The sequence below is a fragment of the Mirounga angustirostris genome, unplaced genomic scaffold (assembly GCF_029215605.1).
Source record: "Mirounga angustirostris isolate CCGP_5_RB_7025 unplaced genomic scaffold, mMirAng1.0.hap1 SCAF_1, whole genome shotgun sequence".
Taxonomy (NCBI): domain Eukaryota; kingdom Metazoa; phylum Chordata; class Mammalia; order Carnivora; family Phocidae; genus Mirounga; species Mirounga angustirostris.
In genome coordinates, this window is record NW_026991709.1 from 552,196 (window position 1) to 569,849 (window position 17,654).

The window sequence follows — 17,654 nt, forward strand, 5'->3', positions numbered from 1 at the left end:
TGAACAAGGCCTGTCTACCATATAGGTTGTGGGCTTGGGCTCGCCAACCCTGTTGCTTGGGCCGGTGCTGGGGTGTTAAGGAGGCCTGAGAGGATCGTGAGAATGGTTAGAGAAGCTGACCGTGTTGGATGTGGTGTGGGGGGGGGCGGCGTGGGAGGGTGTTGAGCAGGCAGCAGGCTTGCCCTGTCCTTTGATGAAGGCTTCTCTCCGTTCATTAGCAGGAAACCTTTCCAGAAGCAGCATAGCTGATTCCCAGATTCCCTCAGACAAGTGTCCACTGATGAGGTTGTGAAGGGATGTTTTCGCCCTGGGGCGGGGGGATGCTCCGTGAGACCATCTCCAAAGTTCTAACCCTCTGTGAAGGTTTTCAGTACCCTTAGGCTGTAGGGCTAGATTGTTTGGTTTTAAGCTCAGTCTGGATTGAGGCAGTGTTTCTCACTGCTGGCACTCTGACCCCGACCTGTCCTCTCCTTAGGACCTGGCTCAAGTAGTGGATGAGCTCATCCAGGAGGTTCTTCAGAGGGACTGTGAGGAGGTTGGTGCCGCTGGGGCGGCCTTCGCAAACACAGCTCTGGGGTAAGTGCAGTGCCCCACCTGCTCTGAAGCTGTTTGCTCCCTGGGGCCGTTCCCCATCCCTCCGTGTTTCTTCTTATAGAGCTGCTCTCAGTCTTGGACAGGAGGTTGCAGCTGCCCATTTGTAAAGGCTTAACTGTTGGTCCTGTCCTCTAGGTGGGTATGATTGTGTCGTGTTCCTGACCTTCTCTTTGTCATTGGCATGAAGTTTCTGTTTGTGTGTGCTTTTTGAGCAATGTTAGGTTTATTAAAGTTGTAAATTAAAAACATGTTTTTCCTGGAACTTTGAACATGCCTTTAAAATACAGCAGAGTATAAAAATTTGTTTATTCTCTATTAAAAATTAAAAACACTTTATGTGATCTTGGATTAAATTTTACTTTATAAATTTAACAAATTAAATCCCTTTAAACATTTTACATGATTTGCATTTTATACCATGATGAAATTTCTTTAGAGATTTCAAGCTACAGTTATAAATTTCATATATCTAATTCTAATATTTTAAATAGTCTTAATAAATTTAATAATAAAAATTTTTCTAAGACTTAAACAACTTAAAGTTAATTAAAGCTAATCGATTTAGTAAATCAGATTATTTTAGGGATTTCAAACATGTTTTAAAAATCCTATTACACATGAAATCACACAATGATTAAAAAGTATAATTTCACCTAGTATAAATGTAGATGACTCTAAAGTCATCTTTTTATTAAAAAGTTAATCTTTGGGCGCCTGGGTGGCTCAGTCGTTAAGTGTCTGCCTTCGGCTCAGGTCATGATCCCAGGGTCCTGGGATCGAGCCCCGCATCGGGCTCCCTGCTCGGCGGGAAGCCTGCTTCTCTCTCTCCCACTCCCCCTGCTTGTGTTCCCTCTCTCGCTGTCTCTCTCTCTCTGTCAAATAAATAAATAAAATCTTTAAAAAAAAAAAAAAGTTAATCTTTTCAATAGGTTTAATTCATTTTCTTTTACTGGAGTCAGATACTTTCTGGTTGAATTAAAAATAAATACGATTTCCATTGGCTTTATTTTATTGTGATAAAATGTGCATAACAAAATTAAATACCTTAATCATTTTTAAGCATACGACTCAGGGCATTAAGTACATTAACAGTGTTGTGTATCCATCACCATTGTTTCCGGAACTTTTTCATCATCCCAAACAAACTATACCCGTTAAATAATAATATCCCATTCTCCTCTTTCCCTAGCTCCTGGTAGCATCTATCCTACTTTCTGTCTTCATGAGTTTGCCTCTTTAGGTACCTCACATGAGTGATATCGTAACAGTATTTGTCCTTTTTTGTCTGGATTTTTTTAGACACAAAAATGTCTTCAAGTGCATCTCTTGGTTATAGCCCTATACTAGCATTTCATTCCTTTTTTATGGCTGAATAATACTCCATTAAAGTATACAGTTGACCTTTGACCAACGTGGGGGGTCAGGGGTGCTGACCCCCTTTGCAGTCGAAAATCCAAGTATAACTTTTGACTACCCAAAATCTTAAGTAATTGTAACCTACTGTTGACTGGAAGCCTTACTGATAGCAATTAATAGTCGATTAACACATATTATGTGTATTATATGTATCATATACTGCATTCTTACAGTAAAGTAAGGTAGAGGGAAGGAGACGTTAGTACGAAAATCATAAGGAAGAGAAAATACACTTACAGTATTGTATGTGTGAGTGGACCTGTGCAGTTCAAACCCGTGTTTTTCAGGGGTAAACTGCATAAACACATATACACATGTATATACACATTTTGTTTATTCATCTGTTGATGGACACTTGGGGTTAGTTCCACCTTTTGACTATTGTGAATAATGCTGTTGTGAACATTGCTGTACAAATAACTATTTGAGTCTCTACTTTCAGTTCTTACGGGCATATGCCTAGGAGTGGACTTACTAGATCATATGATCTTTTTTTAATTTTTGAAAAACTGCCAAACTGTTTTCCACAGTGGCTGCACCATTTTATATTCCCACCAGCAGTGCACAAGGGTTCCATTTTCTCTACATTCTTGCCAGTATACAGTATCATCGTTAAAAAAAATTTTTTTTTTAAAGGTTTTATTTGACAGAGAGTGAGTGCACAGGTGGGGGGAGCAGCAGGCAGAGGGAGAGGGAGAAGCAGGCTGCCTGCTGAGCAGGAAACTCAATGTGGGGCTTGATCCCAGGACCCTGAGATCATGACCTGAGCCGAAGGCAGATGCTTCACCGACTGAGCCACCCAGGCGCCCTAAAATTTTTTTTATTGTAGTCATCATAAAGGGTGCAGAGTAGTATCTTGTTGTAGTTTTGGTGTGCATTTCCCTAATGAGTAATGATGTTAAACCTGTTTTCATGTGCTTATTTGCCTTTGTGTATGTCCTTTGCCCATTTTTAATTGTTTTTGTTGAGTTTGTAGGAGTTCATTTATTTTCTGGGTATTAATCCCTTTTCAGATATATGATTTCAAACATTTTTTCCTATTCTGTTTGGGAATGTCTTTTCTGTTTGGATTGTCTTTTTACTTTCTTGATAGTGTCCTTAGGTGCACAGAAGTCTTAAGTTTTATGTAGTCCATTTTATCTAATTATTCTTTTGTTGCCTGTACTTTTGGTTTCATATTCAAGAAATTGCCAAATCCAATGTTAAATATTTTCCTGTGTTTTCTTCTGAGAAAATTATAGTTTTAACTCTTAAGTTTAGATTTTTGTTCCATGTTGGTTTCATTTTCATATATGGTCCAACACCATTCTTTTGTATATATTCTTTGTATTTTGAAATGACTATCTTTTCCTCTTTGAATAGTCTTGGCACCCTTGTTGGAAATCAACTGGTCATATATGTGAGGGTTTCTTTCTGGATTCTCTATTCTGCTGTCGGTCCATATGTCTGTTTTTACGCCAATACCACATTGTCTTGATTGCATAGCTTTGTAGTAAGTTGTAGTAAGTTTTGAAATCACAAGGCATGAGTCCTTCAACTTTGTTTCTCTTTTTTGAGAACGTTCCACTATTTGGTGTCCCTTGAAATTCCATATGAAATTTTAGGATGAGTTTTTCTTTCTTTTTTTTTTGAGAGAGAGCGAGCGAGCGGGGGTGGGGGGCAGAGAGAGGATCTTAAGCGGGCTCCATGCCCAGTGCAGAGGCTGACCTGGGGCTGGATCTCACGACTCTGAGATCATGACCTGAGCCGAAATCAAGAGTTGGATGCTTAACCGACTGAGCCAGCCAGGCGCCCCTGGGGTGAGTTTTTCTATTTCTACAAAAATGCTTCTGGGATTTTGATAGTGATTGTATTGAATCTGTAGATTGCTTTGGGTAGTTTTGACATCTTAACGTTAAGTCTTCCAGTCTAGGGGCGCCTGGCTGGCTCAGTCGATAGAGCATGTGACTCTCTTGATCTTGGGGTTGTGAATTTGAGCCCCATGTTGGGCTTAGATTACTTAAAAAAAAAAAGTCTTCTCGTCTATCTACATGGGCTCTCTTTCCATTTGTTTAGGTCATCCTTTATTTCTTTCAGCAATGTTTTCTGCTTTTCATTGTATAGGTCTTTCATCTTCTTGGTTAAATTTATTACTAATTGCTTTATTCTTTTCAGTGCTATTTTAAATCAAATTGTTTACTTAATTTCACTCTTAGAATGTTCATCGCTAGCATGTAGGAATACGATTGATTTTTTTTTTTTAAGATTTTTATTCATTTGAGAGAGAGAGCATGGGGGGGAGGGGCAGAGGGACAAACAGAGTCCCCACTGAGCAGATAGCCTGACACGGGGCTCCATCCCAGGATCACGACCTGAGCTGAAGGCAGATGCCCAACCAACTGAGCCACCCAGGAACCCCTGATTTTTTTGATCCTTACATTCCAATCTTGCTAAACTTGTTTATTAGTTCTAATAGGTTTTGAATGGATTTCTTAGGTTTTACTATATACAAGATCATGTCCTCAATGAAGAGATAATAGTTTTTTTCTTCCTTTGTAGTTATGGATGTTTTTTATTTTTTTATAACTTCCAATATAGTATTGAATAGAAGCAGCAAATAGGGCATCCTTGTCTTGTTCCTGGTCTTAGAGGAAAAGCTTTCAGTGTTTCACATCTGAATATGTTAGCTGTGGTTGTTTCATATACAGGCTGTATCATGCTGAGGGAATTCCTTTCTTTTTGTAGTTTTTTGAGTGCTTTTTATTGTGAAATGGGGCTGAATTTTGTCAGATGCTCTTTCTGCATCAATTAGGATGATCATGTGAGTTTTTTCCATTCAGTTTATTAATATGTTTGTATTACATTGTTTTTCATTTGTGGAACTATCCTTGCATTCTAGTAGTAAATCCCATTTGGTAATTTTATATAATCCTTTAAATATATTGCTGAATCTTGTTTTGTTGATATCTTGTTGAGGATTTTGGTATCATTATCCTTAAGGGATATTGGTCTGTGGTTTTCTTACAGTGTCTTTGTCTGGTTTTGTTATTAGTGTATCAGTTCAGGGCAATGCTGGCTTCACAGAAGTGTTAGAAAGTGTTTCTTCCTCTTCACATTTTTAGAAGAGTTTGAGAAGCATTGGTGTTAGTTCTCCCTTAAGTGTTTAATATAATTTGTCGGTGAAGCCATGTGTTTCTGGACTTTTCTTTGTTGGGAGGGGTTTATGAATACTGAGTCAATCTCATAAGTTATAGGTCTATTCAGATTTTCTATTTCTACATGAGTCAGTTTTGATAGATTGTGTGTTTTAGACATGAGCTTAATTTTTATGCTAAAAGCCAAATACATATTTTTCCTAGTCAATATTAGAAGTTTAGTTATGCGGCTTGCTTGGCTTTTATTTATTTATTTAGAATGATACTCACTTTTCTCTGCCTAGTGTTTCCAATGCTGCTATGGAGGAGCTATTAACAGCTGCAACCACAGGCATTTTGAGGCACATTGCAGCTGAAGAAGTGTCTAAGGAAAGGGAGCGAAAGGAGGAGGAGAGGCGGCAGGCTGAAGAGGAGAGGTGAGTGTGTCTTGTTCTTGCAGTGCACATGAGGTCAGAGTGTGTGGACACGGGACAGAACCTACCCTGGCCTGGGATGCTCTTACTGTTGTCCACCTCACTGGCATCAGACCCATGGTTCACCCAGCGCCCTCATACACTGCAGTCCAGGTAATGGGTGGGGGTCCGAGGCCACACCCACCTTGTGAGCAGCTGCTTTCCCCCACAGCTGGAGGGGGGAAGGGTGGTGGTCAGGGGAGCTGGAGTGGGTATGGCTGTGTGGCTTGTCTGGTGGGATCAGAGCTGTGGGCTTGCCGGCTTAGGCGGCACAACTCAAATCCCAACTTTCGAGGTCAGGGAGGGTGCTGACGCTTATTTTTATTCTTAAACATTACTCTTGTGCTTTTTTTTCCTTTTACCCTTAGGTTGAAACAAGAGAGAGAACTGGTGTTAACTCAGCTGAGCCAGGGCCTGGCTACAGAGCTGACAGAACTTGTTGTGACAGAATGCGTGAGGGAAACCTGCTCCCAAGAGTTGAAGTAAATGACGTGCTAGTATCTTGTAGTTCAAGGGTGCAGGGTGGTGGGAAAGAAGGGGTTTATTGAGGCATTGTGGCCAGGCTGCTGCAGTTCGGGCTAGCTGTGTTTCACTTTGACAAGGAACATGTCTTTTGGATAGCCAAACAGTAAAATGCCATTCTTGTTCCTGAGTGTGTGTTGCCTCCAGAGAGGGCCTCACTTACACTCTTGACCTCATTGTGGATCCTGCACTGGTTGTAGGGAAGTGTCTGTTAGCAAAATAATTCACTGGTAGTCTTCTACACACCGAGGTATTTACTGTTAGTTTTTCTCAAGTAGAAGATCCTTTCTCTTGTTTCCTGTGTTAAAAGATTTTTTTGAGGTATCTCATTTAAGAATTTTATTAACTTCTTTTTTTTAAAGTATAATTAACATGCAATGTTATATTAGCTTGAGATGTACAACATACTGATTCGAAAGTTCTATAAATTATTCAGTGCTTACCATGATAAGTGTATTCACCACCTGTTACTATACAACATTATTACAGTATTTATTATTCACTGTATTCCCTATGCTGTACTTTTCATCTCTGGGACTTATTTATGTTTTGACTAGAAGTTTGTATGTCTTAATCCTCTTTATTTCACTCTTTCACTCATTCCCCGCCCCCCACCTCTCCTCTGGCAACCACCAGCTCTCTGTATTTAAGAGTCTGTTTTTGTTTATTTCTTTGTTCTGTTTTTTAGATTCCACATATAAGTGAAATCATATGGTGTTTGTCTTTTTCTGTCTTATTTCACTTAGTACATTATTCTCTATGTCCATCCATGTTGTTGCAAATGGCAAGATCTAATTCTTGTTTGGTGGCCTAGTAGTATCCCATTACACACACACACACACCCCCACACCCACACCCACACCCACACACCCCCACACACACCATATCTTTATTTATGTATCTATAGATACTTAAGTTGTTTCTATATCTTGGCTATTATAAATAATGCTGTTATAAACATAGGGGTGCATGTATCTTTTCAAATTAGTTTTCAATATCTTTGGGTAAGATATTGATATTGGGTAAGATATTCTACTACCCAGTAGTAGAATACTGGATCATATGGTATTTTAAGTTTTAATTTTTTGAAGAGCCTCCATACTGTTTTCCACAATGGTTGTACTAATTTACATTCCCACCAATAGTAGACAAGGGTTCCCTTTTCTCTACATCCTGGCCAACATTACTATTTGTCTTTTTGATTCTAGTCATTCTGACTGAGGTGATATCTCATTATGGTTTTGATTGACATTTCCTTGATGATTAGTGATGTTGAGCATCTTTTCATATGTCTGTTGGCCATATATAGGTCTTTGGAAAAATATATATCCAGGTCCTCTGCCTGTTTTTAAACTTTTTTTTTTTTTTTTTTGGGTGGTGAGTTATGTAAGTTCTTTATGTATTTTGGATATTAACCCCATCTATATTGGATATGTAATTTACAGATATCGTCTCCCATTCACTGGGTCGCCTTTTTGTTTTGTTTTGCTGATGGTTTCCTTCACTGTGCAAAAGCTTTTTATTTTGGTATAATCTTAGTAGTTTATTTTTGCTTTTGTTTCCTTTGCCTGAGGAGACCTATCCATAAATATGTTGCTAAGGCTGATGTCCAAGAGATACTGCCTGTGTTTTCTTTCAGGAGTGTTAAGGTTTCAGGTCTCACACTTGGGTCTTTAATCCATTTTGTTTCTTTTAGCATGTGGTGTGAGAAAGTGGTATAGTTTCATTCCTATACATGTAGCTATCCAGTTTTCCCTACACCATTTGTTGAAAACTGTCTTTTCTCCATTGTATATTCCTTCCCCCTTTGTTTAAAGACAATTGACTATATAGGTATGGGCCCTCTATCCTATTCCATTAATCTCTGTGTCTCTTTTTGTGCCAGTACCATACTATTTTGGATTATAGTAGTTTTGTCACATATTATGAAATTTGGGATTGTGATACTTACAACTTTGTTATTCTTAAGATTGTTTTGACTATTCAAGGTCTTTGTGTTTCCATACAAATTTTAGGATTATTTGTTTTTGTTTTGTGAAAAATGCTATTGGTATCTTGATAGGGAGTGTATTGAATCTGTAGATTGCTTTGGGTAGTATGGACAGTTTAACAGTATTAATTCTTTCAACCCATGCGCAAGAAATACCTTTCTGTTTGTGTCATCTTCAGTTTCTTTAATCAGTGTTTTAAAGTTTTCAGAGTATAGGTCTTTTACCTCCTGGATTAAATTTATTCCTAGGTATTTTATTTTTTTTGGTGCAACTGTAAATGGGATTGTTTTCTTAATTTCTCCTTCTGCTACTTCGTTATTAGTGTATAGAAATGCAGCAAATTTCTGTGTATTAATTTTATATCCTGAAACTTTATTGAATTCATTTATCAGTTCTGATAGTTTTTTGGTGGAGTCTTTAGGATTTTCTTTTTTTTTTTTTTTTTTTTTTAAAGAATTTTTTTTTTTTTTATTCATGAGAGACAGAGCGAGAGAGAAAGGCAGAGGGAGAAGCAGGCTCCCAAGGAGCAGGGAGCCCGATGCGGGACTCGATCCCAGGACCCCGAGATCATGACCCGAGCCGAAGGCAGACGCCCAACCATCTGAGCCACCCAGGCGCCCTAGGATTTTCTATATGTAGTGTCACGTCATCTGCAAATAGTGACAGTTTTACTTCTTTTTTACCAATTTGGATGTCTTTATTGCTTTTTCTTGTCTCATTGCTGTGGCTGGGACTTCCAGGACTGTGTTGGAAAAAAGTGGTGAGAGTGGCATCCTTGACTTGTTATTGATCTTAGAGGAAAAGCTCTCGTTTTTCAGCATTGAATATGATGTTTCTGTGGGTTTTTCATATATGGCCTTTATTATGTTGAAATGTGTTCCCTCTAAACATACTTTGTTGAGGGTTTTTATCATGAATGGGTGTTGTATTTTGTCAAATGCTTTTTCTGCATCTATTGAGATGATCATATGGTTTTTATCCTTTCTTTTGTTAATGTGGTGTGTCATATTGATTTGCAAATATTGAACCACCTTTGCATCCCTGGAATAAATTCCACTTGATTGTGGTGAATTATTTTTTTAATGTATTGTTGAATTCAGTCTGCTAATATTTTGTTGAGGGTTTCTGCATCTGTGTTCGTTAGGGATATTGGCCTGTAGTTTTCTTTTCTTGTAGTGTCATTGTTTTTGTATCAGGATAATGCTGGCTTTGTAGAATGAATGTTTCTACATTTATAGACTGTTTTCCTTTCTATTCTATTTTTTGGAATAGTTTGAGAATAATAGGTATTAACCCTTATTGACATTTTTGATAGAATTTACCTGTGAAGCCATCTAGTCTTGGACTTTTGTTTGTTGGGAGTTTTTGATTACTGATTCCATTTCATTACTAGTAATCTGTTCAAATTTTCTATTTCATCCTGATTGAGTTTTAGAAGATTGTATGTTTCTAGGAATTTATCTACTTCTTCTAGGTTGTCCAGTTTGTTGGCATATCATTTATCGTAGTATTTTCTTACAACCTTTGTATTTCTGTGGTGTGAGTTGTTACGTCTCTTCTTTCGTTTCTGATTTTGAGTCCTCTCTTTTTCTTGATGAGTCTGGCCTAAAGGGTTATCAATTTTGTTTATCTTTTTAAAGAACCAGCTCTTGGTTTTATTGATCTTTTCTATTTTGTATTTACTCTCAGTTTCATTTATTTCTGCTCTAATCTTTATTACTTCTTTCCTTCTACAAGCTTTGGGTTTTGTTTGTTCTTTTTTCCCCCTGGCTCCTTTAGGTTACGTTATTTATATGAGATTTTTCTTATTTCTTGAGGTAGGCCTGTATCACTATAAACTTCCCTCTTGGAACAGCTGTATCCCAAAGATTTTGGACTATTGTGTTTTCATTTTCATTTGTCTCCATGTACTTTTTTAACTTCTTTGATTTCTTGGTTGACCCATTTAGTGTTTAGTAGCCTATTGTTTAGCCCCCATTTGTTTATGTTCTTTCCAGATTTTTTTCTTGTTTCTGATTTTTAGTTTCATACTGTTGTGTTTAGAAGAGATGCTTGATATGATTTTAGTCTTCTTAAATTTATTGAGACTTGTTCTGTGGCCTAACAAGTGATCTATCCTGGAGAATGTTCTATGTGCACTTAAAGAATGTGTATTCTGCTGTTTTTGGATGGCATGTTCCATATATATCTGTTAGGTCTAACTGGTCTCATGTGTTGTTCAAAGTCACTGATTCCTTGTTGATTTTCTGTCTGATCTATCCATTGATGTAAATGTGATTTTAAAGTCCTCTATCATTACTGTATTACTGTGAATTTCTCCTTTTATGTCTGTTAATATTTGCTTTATGTATTTAGGTGCTCCCATGTTGGGTATATAGATATTTACAATTGTTATGTCCTCGTCTTGGATTGTTCCCTTTATCATTATGTACTGTACTTTTTTGTCTCTTACTATGGTCTTTGTTTTAAAGTCACTTTGTTTGATATAAGTATTGCTACCTAGGCTTTTTTTCCCACTTCCATTTGCGTAGTGTATGTTTTCCACCCCTTCACTTTCAGTCTATATGTCTTTAGGTCTGAAGTGAGTCTCTTGTAGGCAGCATGTTAGATGGATCTTGTTTTTTAAATCCATTCAGTCACCCTATGTCTTTTGATTAAAGCATTTACATTTAAAGTAATTACTGATAGGTAGGTATGTACTTATTGCCATTTTGTTAATTGCATTCTGTTGTGTGTGTTTTTTTTTTTATAGTTCTCTGTTCCTTTCTTCTCTCTTCACTTGTGGTTTGATGGCTTTCATTAATAATATGCTTGGATTCCTTTCTCTTTATTTTTTATGTAACTATTATAGGTTTTATTTTTTAAAGATTTTATTTATTATTTATTTGACAGAGCGAGCGAGTGAACACATGCAGGGGGAATGGCAGGTGGAGGGAGAGGGAGAAGCAGGCTCCCCGCTGAGCAAGGAGCCTGACGTGGGGCTCGATACCAGGACTCTGGGATCATGACCTGAGCCGAAGGCAGATGCTTAACTGACTGAGCCACCCAGGCACCCCTCTATTATAGGTTTTTGATTTGTGGTTACCACGAGGCTCATATATAACATCTTATGTGTACAGTAGTGTGTATTAAGTCGATGGTCGCTTAAGAACTTTATTGATTTTACCTCCAAGCTCCAGGGTAGAAAGAAGTTCAGTGTGCAGGGAAATCTGTCTTTGTGCTTAAGCTCCCCTGAGGTAGCCTTGAAAGTGATGAGCTATATTAGTATAGAGCACAGATTCCAGTGCAGATGGAGGACATAGCCAGGAGGCTGAAGTGTTTTTTTAATTTTTATTATTGTTATTTTTTTTAAAGGTTTTTTTTTTTAAGATTTTATTTATTTGAGAGAGGGAATGAGATAGAGGGAGAGCATGAGAGGGGGAGGGTCAGAGGGAGAAGCAGACTCCCTGCTAAGCAGGGAGCCCGATGCGGGACTCAATCCCGGGACTCCAGGATCATGACTGAGCCCAAGGCAATCGCTTAACCAACTGAGCCAACCAGGCACCCCTTTTTTAAAGGTTATTTATTTATTTATTTGACAGAGAGAGACACAGCGAGAGAGGGAACACAAGCAGGGGGAGTGGGAGAGGGAGAAGCAGGCTTCCCGCGGAGCAGGGAGCCCGATGCGGGGCTCGATCCCAGGACCCTGAGATCATGACCTGAGCCGAAGGCAGACGCTTAACGACTGAGCCACCCACGCACCTCTGAAGTGTTTTGTTTAAATAATGTTTCTTTCCATCTTTAATAAATGGGAGTCTATTTCCCTGTTTACTATAAGCATGAGACCTCATAAGTGATGGATCGATGTCTATTCTTAATCCCAGGAAGGAGTGTTAGGAAATACATTAAGAGCTAGGACTTGCTGATACATTTTCCTACAGTCCTGGGAGACCTGGGCTTCAGCTCAGCACCAGGGCTGTCTCCATCTGCCACAGACGATGGCTACTGGAAACACGTCTTGCTTGTTTAAGCTTCTTTGATTTTGTGACTAAATGTATTTGATAACATTTTCTGTGTTCCCTTGGTTGACAGAATTTTGTCATAAAAATCTTTTAGATATTGGTTTATCTGAGGGCCACTGCCATGTGAAACATGGGCTGCCAGTCTTGGCTGCCGGCTGTCATGTACTTGAGGCACTTCTAATTGCAAACATCAGATACAGCTGATGAGAAGGTGTTGTAGTTGTCTTATTGGTCACTTAAAAATTAAATTTGGTAACTATTTTATTAAGATAAAGGTTTACTTATTGACTATTTGCAAGGGCTCTGTTGGACCTGTGATCTAGTACCCTGTACTGCTTTTGTTCTTTTTTGCTCTATCTTTTCAGGTGTCTGTACATTAAGTAAAATGAAAATCTCAAAGCTTCTCTTTTTTTTTTTTAAGATTTTATTTATTTGACAGAGAGTTTCTCTTGTGGCAGAGACATAATTACATTTCAACAGTAAGGATGTAGGTCTTGCCATTTTATAGGACAAGCCCTCAGTGTGTGTGGGCCCTGGGTGCAGTGTCCCTATCCTGATTGCTCTCTTCTGTAGGAGTGCAGTGGAGACAGACCAGAGGGTCCGCATGGCCCGTTGCTGTGAGGATGTCTGTGCCCACCTGGTGGACTTGTTTCTCGGTGAAGAAATTTTCCAGACTGCAAAGGAGACCCTCCAGGAACTTCAGTGCTTCTGCAAGTATCTCCAGCGGTGAGTCCTATGTCCTTACACATGAAATGGATGCACATGGGGAAAGCCTTTGACAAGATTATACTTTCAGAAATAGTCAATTATATACACATGTGAAACATGCTCCTTCCTAAAGGGTAGATGCTAAGGGGATAAGTAAGGAATTAGACTGGGAGCTGTTCTGTATTTCGACAAGTATTTATAGGTTGCTTTCTTTCATTTACCCACTGCTCTCAACACAGAGAGATGGCCATGAATAAGCCAAACAAATTCTAGCTGTATGCACCCACATGGATGAATTTCTAAAACAATTTATAGTGCAAAAGCATTCTTAGGGAAATGTGTACAACGTACAGTGTATATTCAAACTAGATTATTTTAAATTTATACATAGTAGTATAACTCTAAAGAAAAGGAAAATGGTGAACATAAACTTTGCATAGTGGTTACCTTTGGGAGTGAGAGGGTGTGTGATTGAGCAGGGCCCAGTGCTGGTCATGGCCACTGCTTCTTAATTGGATGGAAGTATGTGGCTGTTTAATTTATCATTAATCTTTAAACTGGGCATGTACTATGCATGTTGTGTGGTGATTCATAGTTTCATTTAAAATAAATAACAGTGTACCTTGAAGTTTCAACCATATAAGAGGGAATAGAGGGAGAAAGAGTGTCTATTTCACAAGAGACCCCCATTTTCCTCCTCAGAAGCAGCTGCTGAGTACCCATCCAGAGCCTTCTGCCCTTTTCTGTGGTTGTTAGGACAGATGACAGCGTGTTCTCTACTCTGTGCTAACCTTTCTTTCCTCCATTTGAGGTCAGGTGGAGGCCTAAGCACAACAGCTTATTGGGCTCTTCCAGGTGTCGGAGGCACCGTAAATGACCTACCTGGTTCTCAGTTGATGGACTTTCACGTGGCTTTTCTTTTTAGCCATGACGAAGAGTACTGCAGTGACTGTCCTTGTACAAACATTTCGCAGAGGTGTACACATACCTGGAGATAAATTCCCATCAGTGGTATTTGCTGGGGCAAAGTATATATGTATCTTATATTTGTATCCATATTGCCAAATTGGCTTCCAAAGATTGTTCAGCTTTAGTGCTTAATTTAAGTTCCCTAGTTTTGTTGTTCACCACCACTCCTCTGCTGTCATGCCTTTCCTGTGCCTGAGTATTAATTTTCATTCTGATTCATTTCTTAGTTTGAGGACTGTTGCTGAGAAAGACCTAAATGTTGCCAGAAAACGTTGCTTCCGTATGTTGTAGCACTGCACTGTGTTTTTGCCTTTGTCCCTGTAGTGAACTTTAAAATATCCAGTGATGATATGGTGGTGTATCTTCCAGGTGGAGGGAAGCCGTCGCAGCCCGGAAGAAACTGAGGCGCCAGATGCGGGCCTTCCCTGCAGCACCCTGCTGTGTGGATATGAACGACCGGCTGAGGGCATTGGTGCCCAGTGCAGAGTGCCCCATTGCTGAGGAGAACTTGGCCAAGGGCCTTCTGGACCTGGGCCATGCAGGAACAGTGGGCATCTCCTGCACCAGGTGAGCACTCAGCCTGCCATGGCTGTCTAGTGCCCCCCTGCCCCACCTGGCTTTATAGAGAGCATGGATTAATGTGTGCACTTGGAGGGAAGATGGGTGGAATCAGAGAAAGTGAAGACAGATGCAGGGTTGTGTTCCTGAAGGTTGTCTTCCCCTCCAGTTCTGGATGGAGGACATATTCTACATGCTTTGATTTCATGTGCCTTTTCCACTTCAAACACTCAGGGCCTGGTAATTGAATCTTACTAAAAGTCACCTGTTTCTCTTCTGGTCTTGTGGATATACCATGTCCATTCTTGTTGGTGGAGGTTCTTCTGTCCCCATGAGTGTGTTCTAGAGGGCAGAATTTTTATCTGTATACTGTTCATTTCCCATGGCTGGCACTAGGGACAATAGATAATTGCTTGATATTTGTGGAACGAACAAGTCCTTTGACTAATTGGTTTCTTTATCAGCAGAAGTTTTCTTGGTCTCCTAAGCATTTCCCATCAGGAGACACTACTAACCAGTTACTTTCCACTCAGAACATCGGTAAGTAATTTATCAAGCTCCTTGCATGGGCACTGAGCTGGCCTCATGCAGGCAGTGTCCTTCTCCTTTCTTTGTAGGTTAAGGTGGCTCAGAAATAAGACGGCGCACCAGATGAAGGTTCAGCACTTCTACAAGCAACTGCTGAGGTCTGTTATACCCCCGGCGTGCGTGCTGCTCCTGCCTGGGCTTGTGCACTGGCTTACCCTCTGTGCTCTGTCCCTTCTAGTGACGCGGTTTGGGTGCCCCTGGACCTGCCGTCCCTTGTGGCCAAGCACCTCCCTGGGAGGCGGGAGCGTGTGTTTTGGAAACTGGTGCTGGTGTTGCCTGATGGAGAAGAGCAGTCCCCAGGGAGTCCTGGCAGGTCAGGAAGGGTTTCTCTCTATGGGCTCTGAGGTTGAGAAAGTGACTTCAGGAGGCGGAGTGACTTCTCCGAGAGCATCAGCCATGAGGGACTTGTCTGTTTTGTGAGTTGAAGTTGACACTTTAGATTATTTAAATTTTTACTCTGTAAACTGGGCCCAAAAGCATTTTGAGAGTTGATCCTCATTTAAAGCTATGCTGAGGTATATTGATTAGAGCTTGCTTCATTGTAGATTCTTGGGGAAGACAGGTGACTATAGTTTGCTATACTCCCTTTTTTTTTTTTTAAGAAAAAAACCCGGCATTTAAAAAAAAAATCCAAGAAATTGACACGGCATTATTTCCTGTAACCAAACTGCTTCTAGAAGTCACTTTAAAGCAGAACATACTACTTTTCCTTTTTAACAATTTTATTGACATGTAATTCACATGTTATAAATTCCACCCCTTTAAAGTTTCTGTTTCACTGGTTTTTAATATTTACAGAGTGGTACAGCTATCACCATTAATTCCAGAACATTTTTTACCTACAAAGAAATCCCATATCCATTAGCAGTTACTCATCATTCCTCCCTGTTGTTAGCGCCTGGAAACCACTAATATGTTTCCTGTCTTCCATGCGTTTTCCTTTTCTAGACATCCTATATGAATGGAGTCCTACTCTCTGTAGGCTTATGACTGGCACCTTTCACTTAGCCATCATGTTTTCTGGGTTTTATCTTGTAGCAGATATCAGTCTTTTATTCTTTTTTTGTGGCTGAATAATATTCCACTGCATGAATATAACACATTTTATTTATCTGTTCATCAGTTGATGGGCATTTGGGTTGTTTCCACTCTGGTTATTATGAATAATTCTGTGAACATTCATGTATACGTGTCTGTGTGTACAGATGTTTGCAATTCTGTTTGTTATATACCTAGGAGTGGAATTGCTAGGTTGTGAGGTAACTTTATGTTTGAAAGTCTTTGAAGAATTCCCAAACTGTCTTCCACAGTGGCTGCGCCATTTTCCATTCTTGTTAGCAGTGTTTGAGGGTTACTAAATTTTCTGAATACATTCGTTTTTTAGCAGATAACTATTGAAACACATGCAAGCTAAGGAAAAAGTTATAAAGCTTGTAAGACAGCTGAGCAAAGAAGAGAGTTGTGGTATTTTAAAAGTATTTAAATGATGATTCATTTCTTAGAACAAAACAGCTGTCTTCTGATTCGCTAATAAGTTTATTCACTAAGAAATACACATCATATATTCTTAAGAGCTCAGGCATGAAATTTGATTCTGTAAAACATGTGTATAGTTGATCCTTAAATAACACGGCTTTTAGGGAGGTCAATCCCCCCTACACAGTTGGAAATCTGAATATAACTTTTGACTCCTCCAGAACTTAATAGCCTACTGTTGACCAGAAGCCTAACATAAACAGTCAACATCTATTTTGTATTTCTATTATATACTATATTCTTAAAATAAAGCTAGAGAAAATGTTAAGAAAATGTTTAAAATCATAAGGGAAATACATTTATAGTACTGTACTGTCATTATTAAAAAACATCTGCATATAACTGGACCCACACAGTTCAAACATGTGTTGTTCAAGGGTCAACTGTATTTCAAACTCTTAAGGACCTTTTCTGTTGGTCACAGTCTTCTTAGTGCTTCAGAATTTTAAATCACACTGCAATGGACCAGGTTCATGAGTGCCCTCTCCTGTTGCCCCTGTAGAGTTCCTAGCTCCAGTTTAAAATCACAGCCTATTTTGTCCAGCTCAACTTTACAGTAAGAGTTGATGTCTGTGAACCTACATCTCTATAGTATTTCTCTTCCTTACTTTTCCTAAAAATCTTTATAGTTTACATTTAGAAGTAGACTCTTTTTGAAGTGTTATTTTCTTTTATTCACAGAATTTTAGCAAACTGGTTACAAGTCAAGTTCATGGGAGGTGATGGCTCAGTGGGCGACATGAGCAGTGAAGCTGGGGGCATTCAGACGCTCGCTCTGTTTCACGCACTCAGCAGCAAAGGGGATCAGACTGTCGCTGTCAATGTGTGTATAAAGGTGGGTGAGAATCCCGTGTATTTACTTCTGTGATTTTCTTATTTCACTCATTCCCAGACATAATTGGAATCCTATAAGTGCCTTGAAGTGGTTTTGAAGGAGTGTAGGAGGCTCAGAAGCCTGTGTCAAGTCTGTTCCTCCCTGAGTCCTCATGACATCCCATGGATCACCCTCTTGGTGTGACATACCAAGCTAGATTCTCAGGAGTGCAGCGAGCCTTAACCGGTTATTTCAGGTCACAGACCTCTTTGAGAACTTGGTGAAAACTCAGAACCATCCTGCACAGATTCACATAATTCAGGAGCCCTGGACTCCATGCGCCTCTGGTAATTAACCCAAGGGGGATGAGA

At 39.4% G+C, this 17,654-nt stretch overlaps 1 protein-coding gene across 3 annotated transcripts in view; it reads left to right on the forward strand.

Moving 5' to 3' along the window:
- Positions 1–17,654, forward strand: part of MCM3AP (minichromosome maintenance complex component 3 associated protein) — a 51,637-nt gene that overhangs the window by 18,375 nt on the left and 15,608 nt on the right. For 2 of the 3 annotated variants that reach the window (XM_064577662.1, XM_064577663.1), the window contains exons 13-20: positions 476–576; positions 5,429–5,560; positions 5,965–6,078; positions 12,684–12,836; positions 14,157–14,354; positions 14,963–15,031; positions 15,112–15,246; positions 17,151–17,304. In XM_064577662.1, the coding sequence (XP_064433732.1) occupies positions 476–576; positions 5,429–5,560; positions 5,965–6,078; positions 12,684–12,836; positions 14,157–14,354; positions 14,963–15,031; positions 15,112–15,246; positions 17,151–17,304 (1,056 nt within the window). The remainder of the gene's footprint in view (positions 1–475; positions 577–5,428; positions 5,561–5,964; positions 6,079–12,683; positions 12,837–14,156; positions 14,355–14,962; positions 15,032–15,111; positions 15,247–17,150; positions 17,305–17,654) is intronic. The other variant, XM_064577665.1, reaches the window with a different exon arrangement.